This window comes from Aotus nancymaae, unplaced genomic scaffold, assembly GCF_030222135.1.
Source record: "Aotus nancymaae isolate 86718 unplaced genomic scaffold, 86718_ANA_hifiasm-v0.15.2.pri h1tg000008l, whole genome shotgun sequence".
Lineage (NCBI taxonomy): Eukaryota > Metazoa > Chordata > Mammalia > Primates > Aotidae > Aotus > Aotus nancymaae.
This window is the reverse complement of record NW_026988419.1, coordinates 6,988,958-7,003,749: the sequence shown is the minus strand read 5'-3', so window position 1 is coordinate 7,003,749 and position 14,792 is coordinate 6,988,958. Positions and strand designations below refer to the sequence as shown.

At 38.4% G+C, this 14,792-nt stretch overlaps 1 protein-coding gene across 1 annotated transcript in view; it reads right to left on the bottom strand.

Moving 5' to 3' along the window:
- The window catches only part of COL4A4 (collagen type IV alpha 4 chain), a 137,245-nt gene extending 126,734 nt beyond the window's left edge, over window positions 1-10,511 (bottom strand). Inside the window, exons 1-4 of the mRNA XM_064372756.1 lie at window positions 10,488-10,511; window positions 7,681-7,745; window positions 4,791-4,833; window positions 1,557-1,634 (exon numbers count right to left, since the gene is read on the bottom strand). Coding sequence (XP_064228826.1) covers window positions 1,557-1,634; window positions 4,791-4,833; window positions 7,681-7,745; window positions 10,488-10,511 — 210 coding nt within the window. The remainder of the gene's footprint in view (window positions 1-1,556; window positions 1,635-4,790; window positions 4,834-7,680; window positions 7,746-10,487) is intronic.
- Window positions 10,512-14,792: the final 4,281 nt, after the last annotated feature.

Genomic DNA, 14,792 nt, shown 5'->3' with positions numbered 1-14,792 from the left:
CTCACTTGAGCCCAAGAGTTTGAGGCTGCAGTGAGCCAAGATCATGTATTCCGACTGGGTAACAGAGTGAGACTTATCTAAAAAAGAAAAAAAAAATAGGAAAGTAAAAACTCAAGATAAATTCTGATGGCCAAAATTTTTGATGTATTGAAGAAGGAACAAAGCAGTTTAAGTATTGGGATCTGTCACAACTTACGCTTAATAAGGTAGCTGCTCCCAGTAAAATAGGTCAACAAAGGAATTCATTGCACGCCCGCTGTGTGAAAAGGAAACTGTATCATGGGCGACATATGTGGTCCCTTCTCTCTGGAGGGGAGCGTTTTATGTCCTTGTAAATTCCTCCTTACTGTACTGTGCTTTTCGGATGTCATGTACAGCCCCTACGATTGACTTGAACACTGTTACAAACTGATTGTTTGTGGTCCCCAAAATTCATATGTTGAAATTCTAACCCCCAAGGTGATAGCAGGAGGAGATGGGGTCTTTGGGAGGTAATTAATCAGAGTGGAGTTGTCATGAATTGTATTAACACCCTTTAATGGGACCCCTGAGAGCTCTTTCTCTCCACCATCTGAGGATACAATGAGAAGGTACCATCTGCACACCAGGAAGCAGGCCTTCAGCAAGACGCTGGATCTGCCGGCACCTTGCTCTTGGAGTTCCCACCCTCCTGGACTGTGAGAAATAAATTGCTTTTAAGCCACTCAGTCTATGGTATTCTGTTATAGCAGCAAGAATGGATGAGGACACATTTCAAATGAATCATTGATCTGACTCAAAAATTGTCCCAAATTTCTACAACACACTCCTTTCTTGTGAGACTGTGGGAGTAACTGTAATTAAAGAATTGTTTGATCTAATATTGCATCACAAATAAATTAGTGGGCTGCTGTCAGAACACGGGCAGATGTTAATAAATGTTCCAGAACAGGGAATCTAGCGTGGTCAACAATGCCACCGTCTGGTTGGACCTGAGCAAGACTAACTTTCCTGGGCTTCGGTCCCCTGCACTGCAAAGGTGGAATCCTAAGGAGGTTCTTGTGAGAAATTAATGAGCTGAAGCATTTTGAACTCATAGAACAGTGCCTGGCACATAATAAGCATGCAAAAAAATACAGCTATCCCTTCATTAAAACACCATGCCACATGTTTCAATAGGTATGATCCAAGAAAGAATCCTATGGCCAACTGTCTCGAAAGACAAACAAACTCAGATTTTTTTCTACCAAGTTCAGTACTTCTTAGAGCCTTTAAAATGCCGTATTTCAGGATGGTGACCCAGTAGATACCATCTGACACCAGGACCCTTCCCCATAGGACAATTCACAATACTAGTGTCGTATAAAACAGTGAGTGAATCGCAGCTTCCTAGACTATCTTCTAAGCCCAGACTGTCTAATATAATTGAGATTGCTTATTAGAATGTGAAAAACATTGACTGTGAAATGCATAAACATTATTGAGGACTAAAATTTGCTAAGAATCTGGGACTACTTAATATTCACAAGGTCTCAAAATTCAGGAATGCTGCCCATGTCAGTTTTTACATCACTTACCCGAGACCCCTTTTCAGGAATGCAATGGCAAACAGAGCAATCTCTTCCTCCGCAAGGACCAACGTATTTCTTTCCACTCTGGAAAGTGAAGCATCTTATTTAGTATACCAGTACTCATCATTTAACTGGGTACGTAATACATACATTATAACAAGGACCCTTGGTTTACCTTTGACTTCATGAGAAGAAAGACTAATCTTGACATATAAAAATATGGACAACTTACACAGTGGCTTAATAAAAGGGAGGGTTGATTACATGAGCAAGAAGCTTCCAAAACTGAGGACGCTAAAGGAAAATACGTCTCCTTCTAAAGTCATTTTGCTTTAACTGGGATCTTCTGCAATTTCTCTCTAGGTAATTTGTTAAGTTATGAACAGTTTTAGAGTGTAAACCATGTGGTTAGGCGAACCATAAACAGACAATGGAGTCTAGTTTAAATGAAAAGTTTGGCTTTTTTCCAGGACCCTTTTTGTTTTGTCTATAAGATCAGCTACGGTGTGTCTCCTCCCTCATCGAACTGTCCTTTGTAGGACAATTCTCCTTCACATCCTTGGGCTTAAAATTAAAATTGTTCTTCCTACAATTTGCTGAGACTCCAAGATGCTTTGTCAAACAGAAACTTCTGAACTTGAATAATATGGACCTTTTCTCCACTTTTAGCAAGCATTTCAACACTCTCTTTAGAGCATCGCTACACACACACACACACACACACACACACAGACAAACACATGCCCTTTGGGAAGAATCAGCTCCTGGTTCTCATGAATTCTAATCACTTATATCCACCTACATCCACTTCCACACAAAACCATAGTCCCAGAGTACTGTTTCCATAAGCAGATCCCTTAACAGCAATCATCATGATGCCCCTGCAATGAACATGAGCACTGAGCCTGCATTCCCAGACTGGGCCTGCCAGCAAGGAGGGAGTGGTGGTTTAGGCCCCTACGTAGTGGAAAAAGCACCTCTAGGTGCTAGGACCTGAGGGCATGGATAAGAATATCAAGAAAGCATCAGAGATAAGCTTTGCCTGGTTCATGATGTGGTCTAGCCGGCATTGCAACATCTATACATTGACCTTACAATTTCATGATTGATCAAACTTTTTAAACTTAAGGCTATAAACTTAAGCCTTTAGATCAATGTATAATGGAAAAACATAAAACAATGAAATTGATATTTATAGTTCTCATAGAAGACATATATACATATGTATGTGTGAACACATATGAACATATGTATAAATGTGAATATATATATATGTATACATATATATGAGCAGGTGAATGTGCATGGGAGGGAAAAGAGTCTATCCAGCATATATTATTTTTCTTTTCAATCACACAATTTAGACTTATTTTTTGGAGAACAATATGCTCAGACACAATCCAAAGGAAAATATCTTTAAGCATTAATTTTAAAAAGACATCTTTATAAACGATATTCTCTTGGATCATTAAAAGCACACAAGAATTTAAAGCTTGACAAGAGCCAAGCAATTAGATAATTTAAGTTTAAAAAAGTATTTGAAGTTTCAGAAATATATGCCTCTTGAGTTTTGAGTAACATTGTTATCTATAAATGCAGAAATAATAAGTTCAACACCCTGATAAGGTTTTAAAAAAAAACTAAATACCCAGGGCCAGGTCGGGACAGCATGAAAGCACTTAAAGTAACTAGACCGAATACTTGGGTTCATTTAAGGTTGGTCTCCATTACTATGTGTTCACTGAAATGTCAAAACAACTAGAGGAAAAAAATAAGGTCAGTTGATTAGATGGTTTGATAATAAGCGCAAGTTTGTTTATTTTTTTTGCTTATTTCTTTGCTTATTTTTGCCAAGCATCACTGAGATATTTGCAGCAAAATTATGTTTCAAGAAAGAATCAGTTTAAAATAGATTAGCAGATTCTAATAAAAAAAAAAATAGTCACATACCAAGCTTTGACTTGAAACAGTAAAAGAATAAAGCAAGAGGTGATTTTAGCCTTTGCAAAGTTAGTATTCTTGGGCATATTTATCTGTATGCATAAATCAGAATAAATACATATGACAAATTCCAAACAGACACATTCCTGTGTCTATAGGCATGTGCATTCAAAATCCAGATGGGTAATGCCAAACTGCTTCCCACAGACATTGCATCAATTTGTATTGCCACCTTTAAAACCCAACGATAGTATGGCCACTCCCTGTGTGAAATCTCTAGAATCTCTGCACACCACAAGCTGGTAGAAGGGCCTGGGATAGAAAAATCTTTGGTTCAGGAATTATATTTACTTGTATGGAATGTAAAAAACTAAAAAGGCAAAATCTAGCACTCCACAGACTTTTATAACAGAAAAAAGAATATAACACAAAAATAAACTTTTAAAAATCAAGTAAGAGAAACAGAAAAAATACACATGTATATATTACAGTATTGTTTCCACTCATTAATTCAGGCGATGCTCTCAAATGCATGTCAACTAAGCTGGCAAGTCTTATCATCTCTACTCAATACAGGACATAACTGAGTCTTAGATAGGCTAAGGAACGAATCACTGGCAGAGCCAAGAACCATTGGCTCCTCATTCTTTGACCCAGGTGTTTTCTGCTCCCAACTTGTACAAAAAGGAGAACATAAGGTAATTTTGCATTTTGGTTTGCGTTGAAAAGACCTACAAGAACTTGACTCACTGAAATTGCACTGGGTGAATCCAAGGTAGAAAGTATGAACAGATAGGGATGTGTTCCCTAGAGTGATTTAAACCAAGTCAGTTGTCTCAAGATCAACCTGAGTTGCAGGCAGGCCACATGGAATTTCCCAGACACATCTGAGAGTGAGTTTAATAACTGAGACTCTTCAGTGAGGAAGCAGAAGAAAGAGTTTATTACAGAATGTTCTGGGCTTATTTTTTTTCTGAGCTAAAATGTTCCAATTATTCTTATACTTCTTGATTTAATCTTGAAATGACCCAGCTGCCTTCTGCCTGTCTCCAAAAAAAACGTTTAAAGAAAGGGCTATGTTAGTTTTAAAATCAAGAAATCCCCAATACCTAGGCAATTCGGTAAGCAGTCTTAACTATGCAATATAAAAGAAATCTTAGAATTTATTTAGTCCAATCTTCCATTTTATAGATGAGAAAACTGAGTCCCAGAGGGTGATTTGTTTGAAAGCATAACAAAAATCATGCACTCAATAAAGCGAACTTTCAAAATGCAGCCGGAGCTAGTGAAGGTACTTACCCCATACACATAATGTACAGAAAAGAGAATGAGTATAAGTGACCTACAGAAAAACAAAAATGCAGATTAATTTAAATGGCTTCTTTTCATGTGAAACAAATTAAAAAGAAAAAGAGTAAAGGATTTAATCCCAGAAAACTACTTTTTATTTCTAGCAGGTTGCTTCCACTAGCTGACTTGCCATCAGTGACAAGATTCATGTTTTCCTCTCTCTGGCTGCCATCGCTGCCTTTCCTTTTTAATCAGCCAAGAAGTATGTGTTGAACCCCTTGTGTGGTCCTCATTGCGCTGGGGACCGTGAGGGCACTCTGAAGGTGAGACCTAGAGGGACAGACGAGTGAAAGAAGATGATTCTCATAACAAAAACTGCAGGAGAGAGGGAAGGAGGCAGTTTTGTACAGAGTCACTACTGAGACCAGCGGATCCCAAATGCTATTTAGTGGAAGCAACTAGGAGGGAGGATGAAAGGCAGCCTAACTGGACTGGGAGGATGGTTTGGAGAAAAAGGGAAATAATATGGAATAGTTAGGGAAAAGTTATATAGTCCAGGGCCTTAGAAGTAAGGCAGAAATCCAATTGGGGTAATTTCATTATTACAAACACATTTTAACAGAGGAGGTACGCAGTTTTAAAAGACCACTAAAAAGCCGAGTGAGGTGGCTCATGCCTGTAATCCCAGCATTTTGGGAGGCCGAGGTGGGCAGATCACCTGAGGTCAAGAGTTTGAGACCAGCCTGGCCAACATGGCAAAACCCCGACTCTACTAAAATACAAAAATTTGCTGGATGTGGTGACACGTGCCTGTAATCCCAGCTACTCCGGAGGCTGAGGTAGGGGAATCACTTGAACCCAGGAGGCAGAGATTGCAGTGAGCCGAGATTGTGCCACCGCACTCCAGCCTGGGCGACAGAGTGAGGCTCTGTCTCAAAACAAAATACAAAACAAAACAAAAAACCCACTAAACATTTGCACATATTTTCCAGGCCTTATATTTGTCAAACAGCTTCCGGATCCATCATCTCATTTAACACTTAAAACAGCTGTGGTTAGAGCTTCAGGTCACACTGTTCCGAAGGATACTAGGAGAACTGGGGCTCAGTCCTGGGCTGTGATTTCTCTGCTGTCCTTGTTCTTTTGTTCTGTGTAGAGCTTTCTCCTCTCTGAAACCTCATGTCCTAAGCGAGCCTTCCTTCTCCACCCTCTACTTCCTCTTGTGCTGAGATGCTGACAAATACCACAGATGTTTACAGGTCTGTGTGTCTGGATGAGACCCTGACTAGGAGATGAGTGACTGGGTTCAGCCCATGCTTAATGGCTTCCACACTAAGTTCCCTCTCTCCCCAACTGTTTTCATGATAATTCCAATACAAGCCAGGTGGGCTTTTCATTGTAGTAACCAAGTAAATAAAGAGAAAAATATAAAGGAGGTGTGAAACACTAGGAATCAACTGTTCAGTTTGAATGTGTATTTACAACTCTTGCTTGTTAAATGAGTTATTATCACTGGACATTTTTAAATAGGATATGTTGCATTTTATAGCCATTGTGGCTTCTCTCTATATAATCTCATTGAGGATTGTAGGTACAGCATGTTTCTTAAACCTTTTATAGAAGAGCAAACAGAAAAGTTGGATAATATGCTCCAAAGAATGCAGACAGAATGGCCCTGAGGGAGACAGCTCGGGTCAGGTCTGAAGCTCCTTCACAGCCCCTTTATCCTGCTCTGGACTTGTTCTTTCTCCCACTGTGGATATTTTTTTAAAAATATCATTCCTTTTTTTTCTTTTAAAAAACATGCAATTAACATTCCTTTCCATTTCTTCTACATCCACTGCAAATCAGTAAGACTGGACCGTATTCCTTCCCATCATCCTCTCTTCTTTCACGCCCCATAATGTCTTGCTCATCAACCTCAGAACTTTTTGTATTTTTCACTATTTCACATTTCCCTGTGTTAACTCCCAGTGTCTTTTTGAGTCTCATCAAACAATCTCAGATTGGTTTCCTGTATTCCTATTGCTGCTGTCACACGTTACCACAAACTCAGAGGCTTAAAACAACGCATATATATTATCTTATAGTTCTGGAGGTCAGAAATCTGAAATGGGTCCCACTGCCAAGAACCAAGGTTTTGGCAAAGCTGTCTGTATTCCTTCTGGAGGACGCAGGGAAGAATCTGATTCCTTGCCATGTCCAGATTCTAGAGTCTGCCCACATTCCTTGGCTCTTGGTCCCCTTCCACCTTCAAAGCCAGCAATAGCCAATGTGTCTCTCTTGCTGTATCCCGCTGGCCTCTGCTTTTGTAATCAAAACTCCTTCTCTGACTATTCTCCTGCTTCTCTCCTTCAATTCCAAGGATGCTTGTCATTATATTGGGCCCATCCAGATAAGCTCAGATCAACTTCTCCATCTCAATGTCAGCTGATTAGCAACCATAATTCTATCTGCAGCTTTAATTATCTCCTGCTATGTAACATAACATAATTCAGATTCCAGAGATTAAGATGTGGACATCCGTGGGGGACTGGGGGTGTTATTAATCTGTACTATATGAAGTGGTGTGTCCTAACTCTACTAGTTATAGGGACCCTGAGGCTTTGGGCATGTAAGTTTTTTGCTATTCAAAGCTAGTGAATAAGAGAGCAAGAATCTGGGGCCTTTCCTTGTACAACTTCCCATTTGGTAATTATGTGGGTGCACTTCAGGGAAAGTCGAGAGGGTTGGTGTTCAATAACAAAAATGAGTCACAAAATGGCAGACATAACCCTTAGCCTTCTGGAATGATTTGGCTTTTTGACATATTAAGCATTCAGATGATTTATATCCATAGGACAAACACTGAGTAGAAAATTACTAAATAAAAGCAGGCAATCACACTGAGGATACTCACCAGGGGTCTGTGCCCAAGGCCTTGGTCAGTCTGAAAGAGCACCTCATTAGCACCATGTACAGAGACTATATCACAGGCAAATCTTGGTACTTAAAAATTATTCTGCCAGTCTTTTCTTCCAGAAGGTTCTTGTTGAAAAGTGAGTTTGTGTGTCCTGGGTCAAAGTCTGTTCCTGTTAAATATAAATGTATCACTTAAAACACAGTATGTATTATAATATTGAAAATAATTACTTTCATTTTTTATAGTAATGGAAATATTTTCTAAAGGGTAACTTCAATGAATTTTAGATGTAACAATCTTTCCTTAGTGATGCTTAAACTGAATAAATATCAGTTTTTATCTTCACAAATAAAAAATTCTCACTCTTTCTATATCATAAATATTTTTGATAAATGGAAAAATTATGTACATATATTCTTAAAATATATATTTTTAAATATAAAATACTTTTTTATGTATGTATAAATAATTGCTTCATTTTGCTATGTGGAATTTTCTTCTGTTTGATTATTTCCCTTGAACATGCAACTTAAAATTCACTCAAATGCTTCTTTTACTTTATGAAACTAGAAAAGGAAACTTCTAGTATACAAATATACATTTTTGGATATTCATTCACAAACAGCACAGACATATAAAAGGATTTTTATGTAAAATGATACAACTACTGTGAAAAATATTTTGACAGTTCCTCAAAAAGTTAAACGTAGAGTTACTATATGATCTGGCAATTCTACTCCTGGATATGTGTCCAAAATAATTGAAAACACATGTTCACACATAAACTTGCACATGAATATTCATGGAAGCATTATTCATAACAGCCAGAAGGTGGACACAACCCACATGTCCACCAATGGGTGAATGAATAAGCAAAATGTGGGATAGCCATACAATAGAATATTATTGGGCCGTAAAAAGGAATGAAGTAGTGATATGTGCTATAACATGAGTGAATCTCTAAAACATTATGTCAAGTGAAATAAGTCACATATTTTATGAATCCATCTATATAAAAAGTCCAGGGTAGGTAATCCATATAGATAGACAAGTTTTTGATAGTTGTCAAGGTTTGGGAGAGGAAAGAATTGGGAGGTAGAGTTTCTTTTTGGGGTGATGTAATTGCAGTGGTTATGGCTGCACAACATTATGAATATACTAAAAACTGCTGAATTGTAAACTTTAAAAAAGTTAAAATGGTGAATTTTATCTTATCTTGTGAATTATATTTTTACTGAGATAAATTTAATTTTATCAATAAAATACAGAAAAAATATTTTTAAACTCTTTGATAAAAGATATATTTGGCTCAAATAATTGAAATGTATCATTTTAAAAAACTTTATCTTCTTTAAAAGGCCTGTCTCTATGACAATTAGGTAGAGATAAGGAAACCAGGAGTGTTCAATGTTACTATTTTTAAATTTCTAGATAAAATCTGGGTAAATTAATTCAATGCTGTATTTATGGAAGACTGGTTTCCCAAGCAAGTGGTAGACAACATTCTACAATAAAGTTTCAAAAGAAAGCAGAAACAGAATCACTTTGAATACACAGATCTTTTCCTATCCCTAAATCCATAATTTCAAATTGGTTTTAGTTATACACTCAGGGGTGCCTAAGGGAGAGAATACAGTCATAGGTTCCTAGTTTCTGTTTCTTTTTGGGCCAGTAAAGACCCTTTCTCATCTCTCTTTTCTGCTTATCACTAGAGACAGAAACTAAAACCGTGGCGTCAGGCTGCTAAAATCCTAAAACAAAACAAAACAGAACAACAAAATGAGGCAGGTTGGACAAGCTTGTCTAGAAGCACATCTCAATAAAACAAATTCTTGTTTTGGAAGGAAAACACAAATTGTTTGAATTATTCAAATTGTATTTGATATTTTTAAACAAATAGGAAACACAGTCAGAGATAAAAGAAAAACCAGAGATATTTACATTTTAATCCCAAAAATATGATACGAATAACATTCACACATATTGTCATAAATGTTGTACAGAGGAGAATTTTATTAAAATAGAGTGGTGTTGCAGTCAAGTTCTAGAGGAAGAAGGCCTGATTGTGGTCCTAACACCTGGGAGTTTCTCAATACATTTTAATTGGATGGATGAATGGATGGATGGATGGATAGATAGATAGATAGGCAGATGGACAGGCAGATGGATGGATGGATCAATCTGCAGAAATGTAACTTGTCTCTCTCTAGGCAAAACAATAAAAGGACACCGGGAATAGCCAATGCATTCTCATCACATGCCCTTGGTTACCATGTAAAATCTATGACAATAGCAATTTTGTCTCTTTTTATTCACAGATGTAGCCCCAGTATCATCATAGTGCCTAGAATGTAGTAAGTGCTCTAATATATATTGGTTGGGTAAATGAACATATAGAAGATGCTTTGGGATCTTTTGAATGTAAATTAAGTATATTTAATAGGGGATATGAAAGGAGGCTAACTTTGACTATAAGTAGGGGAGTGGAGGAAGAACGAATGAGAGGAATAACCGGCCTTGGGAAAAGTGGAGAGAAAAGGACACTGATTACATGTAGGACATCGAGTTACTTAATTCTCACCGTCATTTAGTAAGGAAATTACTATTTTCACTGTGCAGGAAAAAAAGTGAATCAGTTTAAGTAATTGTACAAAGTCACAAGGCTAGTAAGTGGCAGAACCAGTTTGTTGACTCCAGTATGTAGCCCTTCTTCCTAGTGACACTCCAGCTTAGCCACCTTTGAACTTCCATGTTCTTCTACTAAGAATTCTCTTATAATAAAAATTTTGAAACTATGTACCTACCCTTTTGTATTCGTCCATCCTCATGCTGCTATGAAGAAATACCCGAGACTGGGTAATTTAAAAAGAAAAGAGGAGATTAATTGACTCACAGTTCTGCATGGTTGGGGTGGCCTCAGGAAATTTACAATCATAGCAAAAGATACCTCTTCACAGGGCAGCAGGAGACAGAGTATATGCTGAGCAAAGGAGGAAGCCCTTTATATAACCATCAAATCTCCTGAGAACTCACTTACTGTCACGAGAACAGCATAGGGGAAACCACCCCCATGACTCAGTTATCTCCACTTGGTCCTGCCCTTGACACATGGGGATTATTACAATCAAGGTGAGATTTGAGTGAGGACACAGAGCCAAGCCATATCAGCCCTCCCTTTATTTTTTGACATCTTAAAACTTTCATCTTCTCTTTTAATAGCTACAAAGATTACACTTTCTGGAGTATTATAAATGATGAACTTTAAAATAAAAAACTGCTACAGCATTATTTTAGATGCATCCAATATATCATAATGTCACAGCAGTCTGATTTTTACTGCCATCAGCTTAAAATATATGCTCACAAGCTCTTTAACAAGAATTTTACATGGCTAACTTTTTAAATTTGTATTTCTGTTCCATTCCCCCACATATATCCTAAAGCAATGTATTTCCATACTTGAAAATAATATATTGATCACCCTATTATACTTCTCTGCAACAAAAATACTTACGTAAATTGAATTTTTTTCTATTTCTTATCATTATAAGTCTCCAATTCTTAATTGTTTTTCTGAAATTGGCTTTCATTATTAGTAGTATATAATTCATCAAAAACATAAATTTAAATCCTGATAAACAATTATCAAATATTAAAAGTAAAATTTCCCACAAAATGTAGTTGGTGAATGAATTGGGCTTTTTTATTTCTTATTAGTTTATTTAGCTCATGATCAATAATCCTTTCTACTGAAATGAGACAGGTTCAGCAACAATCCTATTTCCATTTTAATTTCCAAAACTGTAGATTCTAATAAAATTCATTGAACATAAACAAGAAGTTGTGAATGAAAGAAATGTGTTACACAAATGTCACTCAATTCTTCTAACTTCTCTTGAGTAGTAAACTGCTATGGTCTGAATGTTTGTGTCCCCCACCCCAAATTCATATGTTGCAACCTAACCCCCAATGTGTTGGTATTAAGAGGTGGGGCATCTGAGATGTAATTAGGTCAGGAGGATTGAGCCCTCCAGAACAGGGTTAGTGCCCTTACAGAAGAGACCTGAGAAAGCCTGTTTGCCCCTCCCTTCCACCACATGAGGATGCAACAAGAAGGCACCATCTGTGAAGGAGAAAGCAGCCCACACCAGACACTGAATCTGCTGGCTCCTTGCCATTGCACTTCCCAGCTTCCAGCACTGTAAGCAATAAACCTCTTCAGGGGTTTATTCGTTTATTTAGTTCATTCAGGCTGCTATAACGAAACACCTAAGACTGGGTGATTTATGAACTGGGTGTTAGATATTTCCTTATAGCAGCCTGAATGAACTAATATATATACCAAGAGTGATATAGTAATTTATCATCTAGAATTACTTTGAATGATTTCCAGGCTGACGAGTCCTCCCTCCATTATGATGAAAGCAAAAAGTTGGGAACACCCTGACTTAGGAGGTATGGGGCTGGTAAGTTCCGGTTCTTGACACCAGTCAAAGCACTGCCCTTCATTCAGCCCCCAGAGAGCTCTTACACCCTGGGATAAAGCAGGATAATAATATTTGGGATAAATTGTGGTTGAGGGGTTGCCTTCCTTTTGTGAAAAGGAAGTGAAAACTTCGACAAAACACCCATTTTCAGATAGAGCAATTCTATAAAAGAATATACATGGCAACTGAGACTCTGGAAATGGAATCCTTTAGTGAATTTTCCAAGTTGCTTGCATAACTCCTGAGACTTTGTTTGTCTCCCAAGGGTCCATGTATTTCACTTTGAAGATCTCTGTCTGGAATAAGCTGCTAAAGGTTAAAAACTGCCCTTTTCACTGTTTCACCAGAAGCAGGCCTTAGAGGACCTAACAAGCCACAAAGGAGTTCAGAGACTTTCGTGACTGTTCTCCTGCCTAAGGTGCAACTACTAGGTCACAGCTGAGCAAAGCCCCCATCTCGCTCTTGGCCTGACACTGTAAACAGCAGTGTGCCTGGTGCTTTGCAGTTCACCAAATGCAGTCACATGTTATCCACAACCATCTAAGAGGGTTTTCTTTGTTGCAACTACCTATGTTAAGAGCACGAAGTATTTTGTTTCAACCAAACTTTTGACTGCACCAAACAAAAATACCCCATCACTCAGAATAGCATCCCACTCATCTGCCTTCTCACGAATGAATAGGCATCATCATGTGGGAATAGATGAAGAAGTGGGTTTCTGTTCAAGTCTATCACTATCAGAAAAAAAACATAACTTGTATTTAGTCTGTTCTCACTCTGCTAACAAATACATGCCTGAGACTGGGTAATTTGTAAAGGAAAGAGGTTAATTGACTCACAGTTCCACATAGCTGGGGAGGCCTCGCAATCAAGATGGAAGGTGAATGAGGAGCAAAGTCACATCTTACATGGTGGCAGGCAAGACAGAATGAGAGCCAAGCAAAAGGGGAAATGCCTTATACAATCACCAGATCTCATGAGACTTATTCAGCACCACAAGAATAGTATGGGGGAAACCTCCCCCATGATTCAATTATCTCTCACTGGGTCCCTCTCAGGAGACATGGAAATTATGGGAGCTACAATTCAAAATGAGATTTGGGTGGAGACACAGCCAAACCATATCATAACTGCAATAAGCCAAAGTGTTATAGCACTAAAATAGAAGACAACAGTTTTAGAAGATCGCCTCTATAGGAAACTTCTGCAGAGATTCTGTGCCTTTTAAAGGGCATGCTTTATTTTGCTAACTGTTGTTCTCCAGGAAGGAGCATTCTCTACAGTGTCAGAGCCCCACCTTCATCTCAGCTATGTGGGGTCATGGCCAGGTTTTCTATCACCTGATTTTGTCTCTCCAGCTACATGGAAAGGCTCGAGATAAGCCACTGACCCAAAGAAGCTCAACCCAGAGCTTGGGTAAGTGACAGAGAACTGACTCTGGGATGAGGATTGTACAGAGAGAATGTGGATCCATCCTCTAGGAGAGCTGGAATTAGGAAACTGAGAGAAGAGAGAGAGATAAGGAAAGAAAGATGCATCAACAGATATCCTGAGGTAGAATTGGGCACTAGATGGCTGAGGCAGGCCAAGGTGAAGGGCAAAACTGAATATAGAGAAAACAGATACACTGAGTAAGCATGAAAAGCTGTTTCAAAAGAGATAAGAAGGACAGTTGGTTTCATGAAAGGATAAACGATCAGCTTACTCCTGAGAGCTTCCCCATTCCTGACATAAAGTCTTATAGTCAATTTACTTAAAAAACTGACCTCTGCAGCCCAGTTGGACAGAAGGCACGGCCCCACCCATCACAGCTGGGTCCAAGGCTGCATCACCACAAGAAGCAGCTCAGTTCCTCCTCCTCCTCCTCCTCCTCCTCCTCCTCCTCCTCCTCCTCCTCCTCCTCCTCCTCCTCCTCCTCCACTCCTCCAAGAAGGAAATAAAACATAAGCACCCTGGGCCTTTGACATCCACCTTGCTCCCCAACCCAAGTAAGATCCGCACCCTCTTTACCAGCAGTAGTAATTTCCAGCACGTATATTCAGCAAATACCATTTTGTTGTCCTCCTTTAACTCCATGAGAGTATTTTTTCCCTTCAACTCCTTTATGAAAATTCCTGGACTCCAATTCCCCTCGGACTCCTTATGAGTCTCTGCCCAATGCTTTCCAAATGACAGGTTTGGGAACAAGATCTGAGATCTTCCAAATCATTTTCTCTACCACAGGGAATTTATTTTCTCTGCAACCCAACCTTGAAAACAAATACACCCTGCTGGGGTTTTCATCAAATGGGAGAGGAGAAATGTCCAAGATTGGGGGACCAGATAAACAGAACACTGAGTAGTGGATGCTTCCAGTCACAGAAAGGTAACAAAAGCATAAAAATGTCTTTTCCCCCTCTTCCAAAGTAACATTAAATCTTTGATTTCCATTTAGTGATAACTTTTTGTTGGTTCAGTAAAATACTTTACTACTAACTCAATGACTACATGTACTTTTCTTTTTGGCCTTTGACACTGAGCCATCTGAATACTCTCTTTCCAAAATAATCTTTTTGAATGTCTGACCACCTGTTTGTATATACATTTCTCTTTCTAAAATAGAATTCTCAAATATTCAACTTT